Source organism: Talpa occidentalis, unplaced genomic scaffold (assembly GCF_014898055.3).
Source record: "Talpa occidentalis isolate TD23 unplaced genomic scaffold, MPIMG_talOcc4v2.1 talOcc4.7, whole genome shotgun sequence".
In the NCBI taxonomy this organism is placed as follows: domain Eukaryota; kingdom Metazoa; phylum Chordata; class Mammalia; order Eulipotyphla; family Talpidae; genus Talpa; species Talpa occidentalis.
Window position 1 is genome coordinate 126,180,138 of NW_023605083.1, and position 16,680 is coordinate 126,196,817.

The 16,680-nt window shown below is 35.6% G+C and overlaps 1 protein-coding gene across 7 annotated transcripts in view; it reads left to right on the forward strand.

Annotated features, from left to right (window-relative positions):
- HELZ (helicase with zinc finger) overlaps nucleotides 1–16,680 on the forward strand; it is a 150,047-nt gene that overhangs the window by 78,202 nt on the left and 55,165 nt on the right. For all 7 annotated transcript variants that reach the window (XM_037494175.2, XM_037494174.2, XM_037494180.2 and 4 more), the window contains 4 exons: nucleotides 7,603–7,781; nucleotides 10,864–10,982; nucleotides 12,355–12,500; nucleotides 15,470–15,617. In XM_037494175.2, coding sequence (XP_037350072.1) covers nucleotides 7,603–7,781; nucleotides 10,864–10,982; nucleotides 12,355–12,500; nucleotides 15,470–15,617 — 592 coding nt within the window. The remainder of the gene's footprint in view (nucleotides 1–7,602; nucleotides 7,782–10,863; nucleotides 10,983–12,354; nucleotides 12,501–15,469; nucleotides 15,618–16,680) is intronic.

Sequence of the window (16,680 nt, forward strand, 5' to 3'; positions counted from 1 at the left end):
CTTATCATAGCCAAAACCATTAATGATTTTATAATTGCCTTAAAAAGAACAAAGGAGACAAAAATGGCACGGCCTGTTTACACAGCTTTTGTGCTGTACTTTCTTTTAGCTTTGGAAGATAAATTAGAACAGAAATAATTATTTTAAGTAGAATTTAATAAGAAAGTATTGCATGTATGTAATCACTATAAATATAAATATGATATTTATTAATGGACACATTTGTCAATAGCTAGTGCTTCAGAATCTAATCATTTTTAGCTCATGCGTGAAAATTAAGCAGCTAATAGCAGTTTTATTCTGAATATCCTTACTTTAATGAAGATATTTGTTTTGTTTGTTCTGTTATTGGTTGAGCCATGTGTTTATGTTTACGTTTGTCTATGTGTGTTATGTAGGAACCACAACAGTCTCAACTTTCATAGTGTACTTGACTTATAAATGAGGGGTAAAGCCCACTCAAATCTTGCTTAACCTACTACAGGTCACTTGACATTTGGGGCAGTAGAGTTGTTTTCATTAAACTTTGAAGTTTACCATTTGGCTAGCATTATATTCAGCTTTTGTCGTGTAAGATTATATTTGGGAAAGTATAATCCAATAAATACGTAAAGTAAGAAGCTATGTTCCAGTAGGGCATGTGAGTAGATGTAGTGGCCCAAATATAGATACTTGCCTTCTAGCAAAAAACTTGTCTCTCACAAGTCTCTGGAGTGGTTCAGTGCAAGATGGAGAAAATACTTAAATACAAATTTCATGCTTTTCATTTAGTAAATTGAGTAAAATAAGAAAAGACCCAAGTTCCCCAAGTATTTTATTTTCTTTATGTGACTCCACATTTTCATTATAGCTTTTCTCTTCCAGGAGGGTCTTCACTTATAAATATATTTCCCAAGAGGATTAATACATTGAATTATTGGGATTTATTAGCACTATCTTCTATTACATTAACTAAGATTATTTTATAGTTTTCTTAATAGTCATCACATATGAAAGGTGGGGGAGATAGAGTAGAGAAAATTAGAATGACTTGAGCGCTCAGGGATCTCTGTCAATAAACTTTATCTGAATTGTCCCAGGATACAGGGGAAAGAACACAAGAGGGCACTAAGTGTCCACATATGACCTTGAAGATGTTGGGACTCTGTGGAGTAGGATTGATAACGAATTTCCCTTCTTCACAGTGCAGTCTAGAGTGGACCCTGATAAATGCCACTAAATGTGAAAATAGTCAAAAACATTAGTTAACACAGTAAATGTGTCAATACATACATACACACATACATACTTACATATATATATATCTATCTTTATGGTCGAAATGTATAAAGTTCTGGTAGCTGCCATAGCAGAGCTCGAAATATTTGGGGATAGAGATTTTTAGAAACCATTTTAGATGATATTTAGGCTTTTTTAAATTTTTACTTAGAATTAGATTTTTAAAATGGAATAGAGAAGAAAAACAGCTTCTGTGTATGGTTCTGGAGATCATTAACTCGTTCTGGCAAAGTTATCCCTAAGTAGTCAGAGGTCATGGAGGCTATGGAGAGGTGTGCATTTCCTGCCTTCTGGGCCTATAAGTATTTATTGTATACAGATCTTTAAGGTTCTTTAAAGAAACATTTTCTTCTGGGATCATGTCTTCCTGATTCTGTAGTGTCTTACTAATATTGGGGGGAGTACTTATTACATATGAATTCAATATATGAATATAATTTCAATGAACTAAAATTATATTTTACCAATCTTCTGTTTTAAGAATCATTATTCATTTGGGATACATGGCTGACTTGTTTCTAGAAATACATAAATTGCATCTTGGTGTCACACTTTATACTAAATGCAGTGTCACTTGTCACCATCAATTCTTCAATTCTGAAAAATGATGTTGGATGTATTTTAAATAATCTTATAGACACTACTTTAAATGTTGCTCAAAATAAAAGTACAGAGAATTTTTAAAATAATTTTAAAGTTGGCACTAGAATTATTATACTTTTAGAGAAGGAGGGCTAATGTGAAAACTTTGTCTTTTTACTAACTTGAATGAGTTAGCTTTCTCATGTATTTGTGAAAATGTCAGTAGTGAAACTTAGAACTTCAATTTCTGTTGGTTTTTTTTTCTGAGGAAGAAGCGGTGCTTGAAGTCAGATTTAAAGAGTAATTTGAAAAACTACCTTTTCAGCTTTGCAATGAAATATTCCTTAAAGAAAATATGGAAAATATAGTAAAGCAAAGGAAAGATATGAACATTATCTATAATTTCACCAGCTAGGAATAAACACTATTAGTATTTTTTAGTTTAACTTTTAGTAATTTACAGTCTTAAATGCACATACTATAGTTAATATTAGGGGTAGCAGTACAGATTTAATTGTAAAATGAGATTTTTCATGTATTTAAAAGTAAATTCTGCTTTGCCGATTTGAATAAACATTTTTAAATAAAACCTAAAACATGTTTAAAATCGTGCATCTTTTAGAAACAATGTTGATTACTTTCACCAAGTTTTTAGTCTTATAGCAATATTTTAATTGCTTCTATTATAATTTTTATTTAGTTCTGCTTATTAAGGCCCCTCCCTTTATTGCTTTGCTTAAAGAAAGACAAAATCCACTTCTAAGCATTTCATGGAAAGTCAGAACACATTTTAGAATATCATGAGATTAGTTTTTGCACACATTACATTTGAGCTTCCTTTGAGACATCCTAGAGGAGAAAGCGACATCAGATGAACAGTTGGATGGATAATGTGTGCTGGAGCTCAGAGGTGAGGTCTTGGCTGAAGGGAGAAAAATGTGAGTCACCAGGGTATTGGTATAATTGAGGCCGTGGGCCTGGGTGCAGTTGTCAGGAGAGAAAACAATTTGAGAAGAGGAGAGCTTTGAAGACTCAGGCTTGAGTAACCCTAATCTAGAGAGGTAGAGGAAAGTTGGGGTAAGTTGAGTCTTGGAGCTGAAGGAGGAAGGAGTTACCACAGAACTGCATGCTGCTAATAAGTCAAGTCACTTGATGAACCTGAAAATTAACCAGATGATTATATATTATATATCCAGATTATATATTATTGGGTAATATTCAAGCATGTTGGGTGACTAAAGAAGTGAAAGGTTAGGTTAGTAAGTAGAGAGGGCCATTTGGATAACACTTTTAGAAGACTGGGGAAGATAGGACAGTGTTTGGAAGAATATGAAGAATTAAATGAAAGTTCTTTTAAAGTGGGAGAAAACAGAGCACTTGAAGTTTAAAAAGCCTTTGTAAATGAGAGGTTGAATCTAAATACTGGCAGTTTTTTCTTCCCTAATGTTTCAAATATTTAGATTACTTTTTTTAAAATTAGTATTTGTAAAAAATTCACTGTATGTAGTTTTGTAAAAGATAAATTCGTATCAAAGAAATACTGTTTCTTACCAACCTACTTCCTACCAAACATCATCCCCAAAGGCAAATCCTTTTGACTCTATAGTAGTTTCCTGTGGGATTTGCTTCTATTTTTCCTAAATATATGTATTTAAACAGCTATATTTATATATGTATATATAAAACTGGGTATCTGTTGACTTTCATGATTATGATTTTGGTCATATATTTGCTTCTAGCCAATAATATGCAAATTTCCTTTCTTGTTCTGTTTTTTTTCTCCTGGCATTAATATACTTAGCTTTTTTTTCATGGCTTCATTTTCTCTGAACATGTGACCAGATCTTTATACCCTAAGTGACTGTGTGAAAATACATGTCAAAACATATTTCTGCTTTATCAAAGCTCTTAGATAATTTTTCAGTGCCATTTTTTGCCTCCCCTTTCTGGAGACTTGCCTCCTGATTTAACTTACTCCTTTCTGAGTTGGTTCTCTGTCTTTCTGAGACTTCTCTTTGCATCATCTTGGCCATATCTTTTTCTTTGCTGCTGTGTTAAGTTCTGTTTCTTGGACCTCAGGTATTCCTCTTTCTTGATTTTCTACCTGATTTTGTTGGCACATATCCTTTAGTACATACATGTACTTTGTAGTATTTTCAATCCTATTGAGAATAAGTGCATAAGGTTACTGTTTTCAGCTTTTGAATAGCTGAATATACCTTTATTTTACTATCAGATTTAATGGGTATGGCTCAGTAACTGTGCAGTTTTTTCCTTAATATTTGTTCATCATTAAGTGAGTATTTAGACAGGATCAGTAGCCATGAGGATTTATTTCATGATAAATTTTATGCATCTAGAGATGTTTCATTATAAGCCAGAGGTTACTTTTAGAAGAAAATTATCATACAAAAAGTATGATGTAGAAGATGTAATTCTTCTGCCAAGTCTAGATAGTCTTCATTATGTAAATTTTCTCCACACCAAAAATCACTTTCAAGCATGTTTGGCTTTTTTGGGGTACTTTACGTACATAATTTATTTCTGTAACACTGAGCCTTTAAAAATAGAGTATAATGAATAGAAAACATCTTGGTTCTGATTCATTGAGACACTCAACACTTTCTTTAATCTTTAATAAAAGAATATATGTTAATTTAAGAATTATTTTTAAATTAAAAAAAGACCTTCCTGTAAAGCTCAATATCATGTTTGGTTTTGAATAGAATGGAAAAATAAATTCAATTCTAGAGTGAGTTAAAGAATTTAAAAAATATTCAATAGCATTTTTAGTAAAAAAATTGGTCACTAACTTCAAACTTACATATTTTTAACAACATTTAAAGTCACTTTTAATAGCAATTTGCACTATTTACTGTTACAGTGGAATTCTGATGTCTAAAAAAAGCTGTTTAATAATTACATCAGAGACTAAAACAATCATTCGTTTAAAAACATTTCTGCTTTGCTTCCAAAAATAAAGGTAGCTGTAGTAAAATGTACAGAGACTGAGAGACATTAACACAAGAGTTAGAAGACAAGAGCCTAACTTTTAGACTAACTGAAGGTAAGCTAATTAAGCACCAGATTTTGCTCTAACTTTTTGGGAAAACTCAGTAAAAAGTATCCTTTTATTCCATGTGATTGCTTATTAAATAAAATACTTCTAACAACATTTACTTTTAGATAATAATACACAGCAGATTTTTTACTTATTTTGATTGCTTGTATTCAAGTCATGATATGACCTGTTTCATTTGTACATAGAATGTTAACTGAAGTGCTGGTTTTAGTTTCAGCTTTGTTGTGGGTGAAGTGGGGGACTTAAGTTCGTTGGTGCCAGGCATTGTGTGCTACCTGCTTTGTGTATATTACTGAGTCTGATTTCTCCAAATTCCTGAGAGGTGGAATTATTATACTCATTTTATAAATAAGGGAAATGAAACTTAGGATAAGAGCACAGGTTTGAATTCTGACTGTAAACCTTTGGGATTCAGTTTTCTTAACTGTAGTGATGAAAATAACAATAAGCTACTAGTCTTTGTTACTTTACTGAATGAATAGAAGTAATTAGAAGATTTCCTTTAACAAGTTCCCTTTAATAGGACTTGCCCCTGCCAAATAACTACATCCCATTCCATTCTAAACCATTTTCACTCCTTTCTGAGGCCTGCCTCTCCCTTGTGAATGAGCTCTCATCCCTTTCTGTCTCCACAGTTTCTCCTCTCCTGCATCCTTTCTCTCTCTACTGGAGGACTTCCATCCTCATACCAGTATATTATAATGACTGCTATTTTAAAAAAAAGAAAACAAAACTTGCCTCAACTCCATCTGCATTCCTTTCAGCAAAACTGGCTGTGCTTTTCCTCTTTCTCTCTCAAACTCATTCTAATCCTGGCCTCCGCCTTTGTCTTTTTTCTGAAAACAGCATATTGAGGTCACCATTGACATTCTTGTTGCTAAGGCCCATGCTAGTATCCAGTCCTCATTTTATGCTGCCTCTTAGTAGCCTTGGACAGTTGCTGCTATTTCTCTCTGGAAATATTTTCTTTTAAAAGCTTCCCAGAGCCCCACACTCTCCTGATTTCTTTATTTCATTGATTCTTCCTTCTCAGTCTTCTTTTCTGTAGCCCTCTCCTTTCCTCTGTCCTTAAATGACGGAGTAGACCATCAGTCATTCTTCCAAAGAGTTTCTCTTTTATCTGCACTTGTTCTCCCTAGGTCTCATCTAGTCTCAAGGCTTAAGTGTCATCTAAATTGTATTGTTTTGTTCCAGTCATCTTCTGAACTCCAAATTTACATCCTTCTGTTTACTGGGTCTTTCCGCTTGGATGTCTACTACTGAATATGTCGAAAACTGAATTCTTAATTCCAAACCCAAATCTCTTTCACCCTTTCAAACTCTGCTGCCATTCATCCAGTTTTAAAGGCAAAGGATGATTCTTTTTCTTAAATTCCACATCTAGTTTATCAGTAAATCCTGTCATCATTACTGTCAAATCAATAGTGAATCTGATCATTTTCACAATTTCGCTGTTACTACCGTAGCCCGGACTGTCATCTTTTCATGTCTAGACCTTACAGCAACCTCCTAACTGGTCTCCCTGTTTCTGCCTCCTGCTTCTGCCTCCATAACATTCAGGGATATGGTGGAGCCAGCTTATACTGACTTGTTACAGTCAATCATGTGTATGTCTTCCCAAGTTCACTTTCAGTGACAACTTGTTAGTAGCTTGAAATTGGCCATGTTAGTAGTTGTTATACCACAGAAATCAACAAACACTATGTTAGGGCCCCAAGCCCCCTAACTGTACACTCTATTCATGTGATTACCCTGTCAGAATTCTGTAATGTCTTTCGATTCAAAGCATAAATCCAAAGCCATTATGAAAACTTGTAAGCCATGTGATTTGTCTCTGTGTTGCAGCTTAGTAGACACTCAGTAGATCTTTGCTATATGGGCGGGTTTGAGATGTATGTGGGTGGGTAGATGGATGGAAGAGTTGTCTGTATCTTCTTAGTAATCTATTGCATGAGGCCTACAAATATTTTTCTTTTGCAACTTACAGAAAAGATGTTCTTAAGAGGTCTGGTTGTCCAAAATTTAAATTTACTTTTGAATTTCTAGATCCTTAGATAGATGCCTCTTTAGATATAGGTAAAAATATATTCCAAAATTAAATGCAAATCACTTTTAACTTTCTGTTGTAATCTTTTTCTTGGCAGTGTGACTTCATGAATTTGTTTTTGAAATTTATTAAGATAAAGTTGGTTCACGTCATTGTATGTATCTTTGCAGGTCATAGATTTAAACCTTTACAATATGTATTTTCACACCATGCTCACTGCCAATGCCCCAATTACATTATGAGTTAAGCATATTTTTAAAGAATATTTTTTAGAAACATGTAATTCCCAAATGGAATGTTTTGAACTTAAAAGCTGATGCTTATGAAACTTGCTTGTGTATCGCTCTGTTGTGAGGTTAAACACTTAGAAATAACTAGGTGTTTATTTTATGGTACGTATGCTATCTGCTTGAATTGTTTTGTGGGGATTGTTGCAGTAGATATAGTAGTAGTGGTATGTTAAATTCTGATACAGTAGAATGATAATGGTTGTCACATTTATTTTTCAACTTTTACATATTATAGTCTTCAAATAACAATGTCAATATTTTGATAGTCAGATGTTATTAAGATGTTAATAAGTATAAATAGGAAATATTATCTTCTTTTATAGGGTATATTTCAGAAATCGCTGGGTAAAGACTGTCCACCCAGTCGTGCATCAGTACTGTCTGATCTCAAGCGCACATTCCACCTTTCAGATGCCACAGAAAGAAGATATTCTTAAGCACCGAGTGGTTGTTGTTACATTGAATACTTCCCAGTACCTCTGTCAGTTGGACCTGGAACCTGGTATGCCAATTCAAGACACACGTGGAGTGTCTCTGAATGCCTAGGGTTTCTCAGTCAGTTTAGACTAGGGGTCGGCAAACAATAGCCTATAAGCTGTTTTTGTAAATAGAATTTTATTGGCTGGAACACCACCGTGCCCACTTATTTACCTATTAACTGTGCATGCTTTTATGCTATAACAACTGAGGTGAGTAGTTGCAGCAGAGGTTAGATGGTCCACAATGCCTAAAATATATACTGTTTAACCCTTTATAGAAAAAACGTTGTCAACCTCTAGTTCAGACATTTTAGTGACTGCTATTCTATTTATTTTTTATTTTTATTTATTTATTTTTAAAAGATTTATTTATTTGTTTATTTATTTATTTATACAAGCACTGGGTACAGTCAGAAGCACGGGAGGGTGAGAGAATTCACCAGAGCCAGAGCGGGGAGCAGAGCAGGCAGAAGGACCGAAGTACACTGCTGAGGGGAGCAGCGGGCGGCAGGAGAGGTCTGCGCGCCATGCGGGACCCTCCTCCGGTGGCCGGGGAGCAGCCGGGGATCGAACCAGCGCTGCAGAGGCTGCGAGCAGCTTCGCAACCCAACGCTCAACCGCTGCGCCACCGGGGAGGCCCTGCTATTCTATTTAATTGATCAAGTGGTATTTACTTACTACTGATCATGTGAAAAATTTAAATTTGACACTTGGGATTATTAACAATTTTTTCCAAGTTTTTGTTTTAAAATATTTTTGCGTTCTATAGCATAGAAACAGCAATCATGATAGGCTTTTTATGACACACTATTAATGTCATTATGTGTAAGTACAAGAACCATGTCACAATCAAACTAATATCTTAGGAAGTATAGACAGAAAGTGACAAGAAATTTTTCTGAGATAAATATGCGGAACTGAACCATCAAAAAGTGGTATCACTTTAAGGTAGTTGCTTTGGCAGAATATCCATTTATTACTGCCATATTACAATGGCTGGCATTGCGCAACACGTTTTTGCTCTCTCCTTTGGGATTGCTTTCAGAGCAGGTGACAAATTCTCTTGAACATCTGAGTCCCTGAAGGTAGAGACTGTTCTCTTCACCCTGTATTCTTGGCACCTGGCCCAAGGTATAGACACCTGGAGGCGCTTGATAAACCTCCGTTTATCTGGAATGAAGGAATGGTGGCCAAACTTTTTTTCTTGAGGGTAGATTTAATTTTAGAAAAGCATCAAAATCTTTCTGAGACATGTCTGTGAGTTAGGTGGGTGAGCAAACTGAGCAGTACCCATTAGAGGTAAAAAGAAAAAGAGACATGCTTCTCCCATAATGAGACTTATTTTCTTGTGCATGCAGCTCATAGCTGGCTGGTGAGGGCAGTTACAAAAGCAGTTTCAAAAAATGTTTTGAACAGTGGCTGTATCATTGGAATGAGTTATATTTCCTTCCAAGTGACTTCTTTGAATGGAACAACACTTATTTGAAATGTAAATTTTGGTATGTTTATTTAACAATTAGTCTTATTACTTCGATTATATTGTGTATATTTGCCACCTCATAAGCAGTATAGTTTTATGAGAAAGATTAAAGAATGGTTTTGACTTATAGAAAGTCAATTCTGTGCTTTGTTCTGGATGTTGTTTTTATTTTATTCTCATATCAACTCTGTGGAGGATTATTTTACAGAGGGGAAAACCAAAACTCAGGCACCATCACTTAGATGATATGAGTTGATATGAGAATAAAATAAAAACAACATCCAGAACAAAGCACAGAATTGAAGTTACTAGCTTAAGCAATAGCTGTAGAAATTTCTGGACTTTACCCACTTTCTGATTCAAACCTTAAAATGTTATCTAATGAAAATGTGTTTTGTTCATTGGTGTCACTATTTTTCCAATTTGATCCTATGTTTATATAGTCATCTTCCTTAGCGAGTCTTATAGAACAAAAAGCACAAATTCACTTCAACAGGGGGGGAAAAATGCATGTTTCTTAATTTTGCTTGGGCCACTATTGGTAAATAGACAGCAATTATTGGTAATTGTACTGTCACCCATAGCCATTAATAGCCATGATGATGATTGTTATTAATAAGATTTAGAAAAATCCCAACCTAAAAACAAGTTGCTTTAGAACATTGGAAGCAGATAGTTTGGAACTTGATGTTCATAGAATTTGAGATGAAAATAGAGGTTGAGTTCTTGGGCAAATGCATGGGAGGCTGATGAATAAACCATCATGCCAATGGACGCTAGATTGTGTTCTTTCCTAGGCTAGTAAAATGGGAGCCCTTTTTTTCTACCTTGGTGTGAGTTGGCAGAAGAGGACACTAGCTAGCAAGGAAGTTTTTAACCTCTTTTCCACTTCTTAAGGGGAAATGGACTTCCCTCCTTTCTGTGCAGATTCCCTGGCCCTAGTGCAAGTGGCAGCCACAACTCAAACATGGGGTACCTCTTGTTAGAGGTGGTTTTCTTCCAGGGGACATCTGTCTTTGTTATCAGCTGGTGATTTCTTTCCAGCAAGGGCAGATAGGGTCTTAGACTAAAAATATAACATCTCTGTAACCTAAATAATCAAATTTGTACTTTTGCTAGTAGATGCCCTTTGTTTTCAAAGTTGGGTTATAACTTTCTCCTTTATGTTAGTTTTTGGATATGATGCCTTCATTTTTAACATCTAACATGCATACTTAGACTAAAGTGACTTATAAACTACCATTGTTTTTTGGGTGTTTCACCACCTATGTATTGAGAGCACTTTGGGCTTATCAGTGTTTAGTTGCCAGATCTTCTTTTTGGTGAAAAGCCATACTTGTATTTTAAAAATCTTTTCTGTATATACTGATTAAGCTGTTAGTCTTGGGGCCTTTCGCACCAGATGCCATATATGTATCTATAATTATTGAGTGAAGTTCTTTTTTCCTCTGTTTTTAAATGATGATTTAAATTGATGATTTTCTAAATTGAGGAGTGGCATTAAAGTTATTCATGACTCTTAAATTAGCACACTAAATCCTTTCCTTAGTAGAAAAAAAGAACAACTCCTCCTACCTTTATTGCTGCTGTATTATGCTTTACTGTGTTTACATTCTGCTTTGTAGGGTTTTTTACGCACATTCTATTAGATGAAGCTGCTCAGGCCATGGAGTGCGAAACCATTATGCCTCTAGCATTAGCAACGAAAAATACTCGGATTGTTTTGGCTGGTGACCACATGCAGGTAAGCACCCTCTGAGTCATCAGAGTGAAAGGGACTTTTAATTGTATTTTGATGTTTAATATTCTATTTTTCTAGAACATTCTATGAATTGTGCATGTATTACAGTTTAAGTACTTCAAATATTTTCGTATTAATAGTGAAAAATATTCCTCCACTTTTGTCTTCTTTGCTTAGTTTGTAATGAGTATCAGTGTTATTTTATACATTTCATGTTTATTAATTTGAGGTTCACTTTTCTATATTAGGCATATTTGATTCTTTTCTTTAAAAATAATTTAGAATTCCCCAATTCCTGCCCCTAAATTTTATTTTTATGAAGGATTGATTTTTCTCTATCATAGGAAACAAAGTGTTTTGTCAAAAATAATAGTCAAATTCTCAGAGAACATGTCTGATTTTATGTATTTGAAGACCTTTGTGTTTAAAGAGAAAGATGTATTTCTGTTAAAATATCTATTTTATAAAGTTATAATTTGAAGTGTTTTTCTTTTCTGCCAGTTCATTAAGATTGTGTCTGCATAGTATCATAACTGGTAAGGCAGCCAAGAAAGAGTTGACTGTAGAGGAACAAATTCTGTATTTGTTTCTTTGCTAAAAATTGTTTAGCTTTGTTCTTTAACCATCAAAGTATAATCAAGAAAGACTCCTTATAATTTAAAAGAGACAAGGGTTATTTTGCTAATTATTAAAAATAAAATTTTTATTCATAAACTGTATATCCTGCCAGCTCACCATTTTAAATAGTTGATCCATTTTTAAAAAAAGATTTATTTATTTATACAAGAACTGGGGCACAGTCAAAGGTGCTGGAGGGTGAGAGAATTCACCAAAGACAGAGCTGGGAGCAGAACAGGCAAACGGACTGAAGACACTGCTGAGGGAGCAGCGGGAGAGGCAGGAGGGGTCTGCTGAGCCATGTGGGTTTCTCCCTGGCCGGCAGGGAATCGAACCTGCGCTGCAGAGGCTGTGGACAGCTTCACAGTGCAGCGCTCAACCCACTGTGCCACCGGGGAGGCCCAGTTGATCCATTTTAATGAATAACTGACTCCCTTATGATGCAATGGGGTACATCCCTAAAATTACTGAAATAGTGCTTGTTATTATGTCAGAGTAGCCCTTTATTAACATTTGTGTAGAGAAACCCTAGGTTAGTGTTTATATACTGAGATAAAAGATTAGCATTTTTAACCTAGTTCTTTATAGCATTAAAATTGTTCTTGGAAAATATTTTTTATTCTGTTTTCTTAGCATTCAGCCTGTTGAGCTTTAGTACATTGGAAGTGTTAGCGTGGTGGATTTTTTTAAATAAGTTGGTTAAAAAATGCTATTTGTATATTTAGTTAAATTTTCTTTGTATGTTTGTCTGTTACAGCTCAGTCCTTTTGTTTACAGCGAGTTTGCCAGGGAGAGAAACCTTCACATTTCATTACTTGATCGACTCTATGAGCATTACCCTGCTGAGTTTCCATGTAGGATCCTCCTCTGTGAGAACTACCGCTCCCATGAAGCTATCATCAAGTAGGTGTGAACTGCCCCCCTATATCACACTTCCAGTGGTCTGGCAGGAAGGAACTCAAATGGCACTATTACAGGGACACATTATTCTTAGCAGAGATACATGGTTTCCCTTTTGTTGCCAATTATGTTTTATTTTATGTCTATGAAAGTCCATTTCAAAAGTCAGAACTATAATTTTTCATAACTTAGGGCTTTTCTGGAATCTGGAACTTTGATTCTACTTGCTGTGCCATCTTTTTTATGACTAGATATTTTAACATCAATGTAAACCTGCATGATATAGTAAATAAACATATTGACAGACTGCATTATGGTTTGCCTGTATGTATATATGTGTGTTATACAGGGAATCTATATTAAAAGAAGAAAGGGAAGAAGGAAGAAAACTGTGAAACTTAGTAGTAAAGTTTTTAAAGGTATCTACTAAATATAGTATGCATCTATAAAAGTGAAAATATTGTGACAGCTCAGTGACTAGTCACAACCTGAACACATGCATGCAACTGGCATCCAGATCAAGAAAGAGAATATTAATAGCACTTTGGGAAGCTCCTCTGTGCTCCTATCAGTCACAACCCCCACCAAAAACTTGCAGATTTTTAAAGTTGCATATATTTTAATAATTTTGAGACTCTTAATAAAAACAATCCAATTAAAAGTGGGCAGAGGATCTGAATGGATATATAGGTGGCCATCAGGCATGTGAAAAGATGTTCAACATCACTAATCATCAGGGAAATGCAAATCAAAACTACAGTGAGATACCACCTAACTCCTGTTAGAATGGCCATTATCAAGAAGACAGGAAGTAAATTGGCATAGCCATTATGGAGAATAGTCCAGAACTACCATATGATTCAGCAGTTCCACTTCTGTGTAATTACCCAAAGCAAATGAAAATGTATGAATTTGAAAAGATACATGCTTCCCTATGTTCATTGCAGAAGCAACCTAGGGATCCATTGCTAGATGACTGGACACAGATACAGGACTGTTACTCAACAATGAAAAAGAATGAAATCTTTCACATTTACTTATATGTGAAATCTGCAAAACGATCTATTAAAAAACAAAATGAACAGAGAAGCTAAAAAAACTTAAAATCATAGTGACAGAAAATTGGTGAACACCAGAGAGGGGAGTCTTGGGACGGCGGGGGGTTGGGGGGGGTGCTGTTCAGCAAGATGGGTGAAGGGGATCAGGAGGTATAAGCTTCCAGTTACAAAATATCAAGGAGATGTAATGTGTAGTGTGGGCACTGAAATTAGTAATATGACATTGTAAACCAAACAGAAACAAACAATTATAAACCAGAGACATCCTGCAGGGGAGAAGCCAGGGGGAGGGAGGGAGGAGCACAGGAAACTGAGGTGATGGTACACAGGTGAATTGGTGAAGGAAATTCTATGGGGACTATACCTGAGGGAAGGGGAAAGCAAGCATTGTTTAAAAATGAACAATGATGTAGAAAATATATAAATAAAAAATAATATGACATTGAAAATTGAAAATTGATAAGGAAAGATGTTAAATAGACAACTTATGTGATGATCATTTTACAGTATATACAAATGTTGAATCATTATGTTGTATATCTTTTTTTTTTGAAGATTTATTTATTTATGCATACAAGAACTGGGGTACAGGCCAGAGGTGTGGGGGGGTGAGAGGATTCACCAGAGACAGAGTGATTGGGAGCACAGTAGGCAGATTGGGGAGCAGCGGGCGAGACAGGAGAGGTCTGCTGCACCATGTGGGTACCTCCCTGCCCGGGGATCGATTGTGCCGCAGAGGCTGTGGATTGCTTCATAGTGCTGTGACTTAACCCCTCGCACTACCAGGGAGGCCCTATGTTGTATGTCTTAAGTGAAAATAAAGCTGTATGTTAGTATTCATAAATAAAAAGAAGTGAGTCATACTGTAATAATACTGATTTTGTTAGTCATGTGAAAACCATTTTTAGGTTCTCTGATAACAATAGGATAGGTATAAAAATAAACAGGGTAAATGATGACTTTTATCTCTATGTCAAATATTATTCCTCTTTATTATTGCCAGTCAATGGCTGCAGTCCATATTTTACAATATTTTCACTTTTATAGATGCATACTATATTTAGTATATACCTTTAAAAGCTTTACTACTAAGTTTCATGGTTTTCTTCTTCCCTTTCTTCTTTTAAAATAGATTCCTTGGGCCTCCCCGGTGGTGCAGCGGTTGAGCGCTGGGTTGCGAAGCTGCCCACAGCCTCTGCAGCGCCGGTTCTATCCCCGGCTGCTCCCCGGCCACCGGAGGAGGGTCCCACATGGCGCGCAGACCTCTCCTGCCGCCCGCTGCTCCCCTCAGCAGTGTACTTCGGTCCTTCTGCCTGCTCTGCTCCCCACTCTGGCTCTGGTGAATTCTCTCACCCTCCTGCGCTTCTGACTGTACCCAGTGCTTGTATAAAAATCTTTTAAAAAAAATAAATAAAACAGACTCCTTGTTTAACACAATATTCACAGATACACAATAGACTACTAGATAATATCTTTATCAGAAGACTTTATTTCACAGTTGAAGATTTCAGTGTCTTTTAGTTGTATGCATTGTTTCTGTTCATATATTTGTGTTTGCATGGATGTGAACCATATAAATAAAAATACATTCCAACCAAGAAAATATACTCACTAGCAAATTCTTCATCAAGCAAGAATCTCACCGAGTATTGAACTGTCATCATTTTTTCCCTTCTGTATTCTAACTTTATGCCTTACTAAATCCATTTATCAGTGGCACCCCAGGAGCCTAATATGTTGTTATTGATGGGGTTAATTTTGGAGAAAAGCTTGGTCTCAGAGGTATTATATGTTTAGATTAAAATTAGTTATGAGCTTAAAGCAACATTATTAGAATTGACTGATAATTTTTTTCTTATGAGTGAAATTAATTTTGGTGATAATTACTCTGTATTTTTGTCTTTTTATCTGCAGTTACACCTCTGAGCTCTTCTATGAGGGCAAACTCATGGCCAGTGGAAAGCAACCAGCACACAAGGATTTCTATCCACTAACTTTTTTTACAGCACGAGGGGAAGATGTGCAAGAAAAAAATAGCACAGCTTTTTATAATAATGCAGAGGTACTTTAGTTCTTTTTCCGAACTATTAGCAGTTTTGTTATTACATAGTCTGGTGTTGTTGAGCATTTATTTAAAATTTTGGGTCGGTATTTTATTGTGTGTTGACTTAATTTACCTGAAAATAGTAGGTGAAGTTTATTCTCTCATTTATAACATTGATTTGTTAAGATGCAGCTTATGCAGTAAATGAAAACTTTGATGAAAATTTTGTCTTGTGATCAAACATAAAACGCATCACCTTATTTTTTTAAAGCAATTATTATTTCCATATAGATTATTATTGTTAGTCATCTGAAATAGGTGGTGATTAAATTTTACAGTGGATACTCAAGTGAGGTTTGTAAATGACAGAGACTTGAATCGCGGAATCCTGTGTTCCAGAGGATAACACAGATCTGGATGATAGTGTTGCTGTCCAACTTATATGGTTCTCTTATAGTGTCTGACTGTTTTTTAAGTCAGGGAGACTGTGGGTAGTATGAGGGGTCAGATCAGGTAGAAGACAAAAACCTGGTTAAGTCTTTACACGCCAGCAGGCCTTAGACTCTGAGTGCCAGGTTCTGACTGTCACCAGAGGGTGTAGTTCTGTACCTCAGGAAACACAGAGGGGTGGGTGCACGTGGTTGATCACTGGGGGATTGGTTCTTGATCGATGATCTCCATCTCCATCTTCCCTGAGTCCCATGTTTTATGTATTTTATTTGCAAAGAAATACCTGTTATTGTGTATTAGTTTATCTTTCTTTTTACAAATTGACCAGACCTGTAAGAAGTCAGTAAAAGAAAGTCAACCATACCAACTTAATAAAATCCTTGCCAAAAGTTAAGAAACTTGTCATTTTAGTTAGTCTGTGCCGTTCAATTTTAGGAAAAGGTAAACTTTAGACATTGAAAATGCTGACCAATAACTCCACGGCCTCCTTTATTACTTTTACACTCAGGTTGGAAACCATTGGCCTGGGGGGGTGCGGGGAATGAGGAAACCAGGAAACCAGCTAGGGTGGGGTCACAGGGCTGCCAGGGGAGTTAGGCCTCAGGTGCAGAAGTCTTGGTGGTCTTGTGAT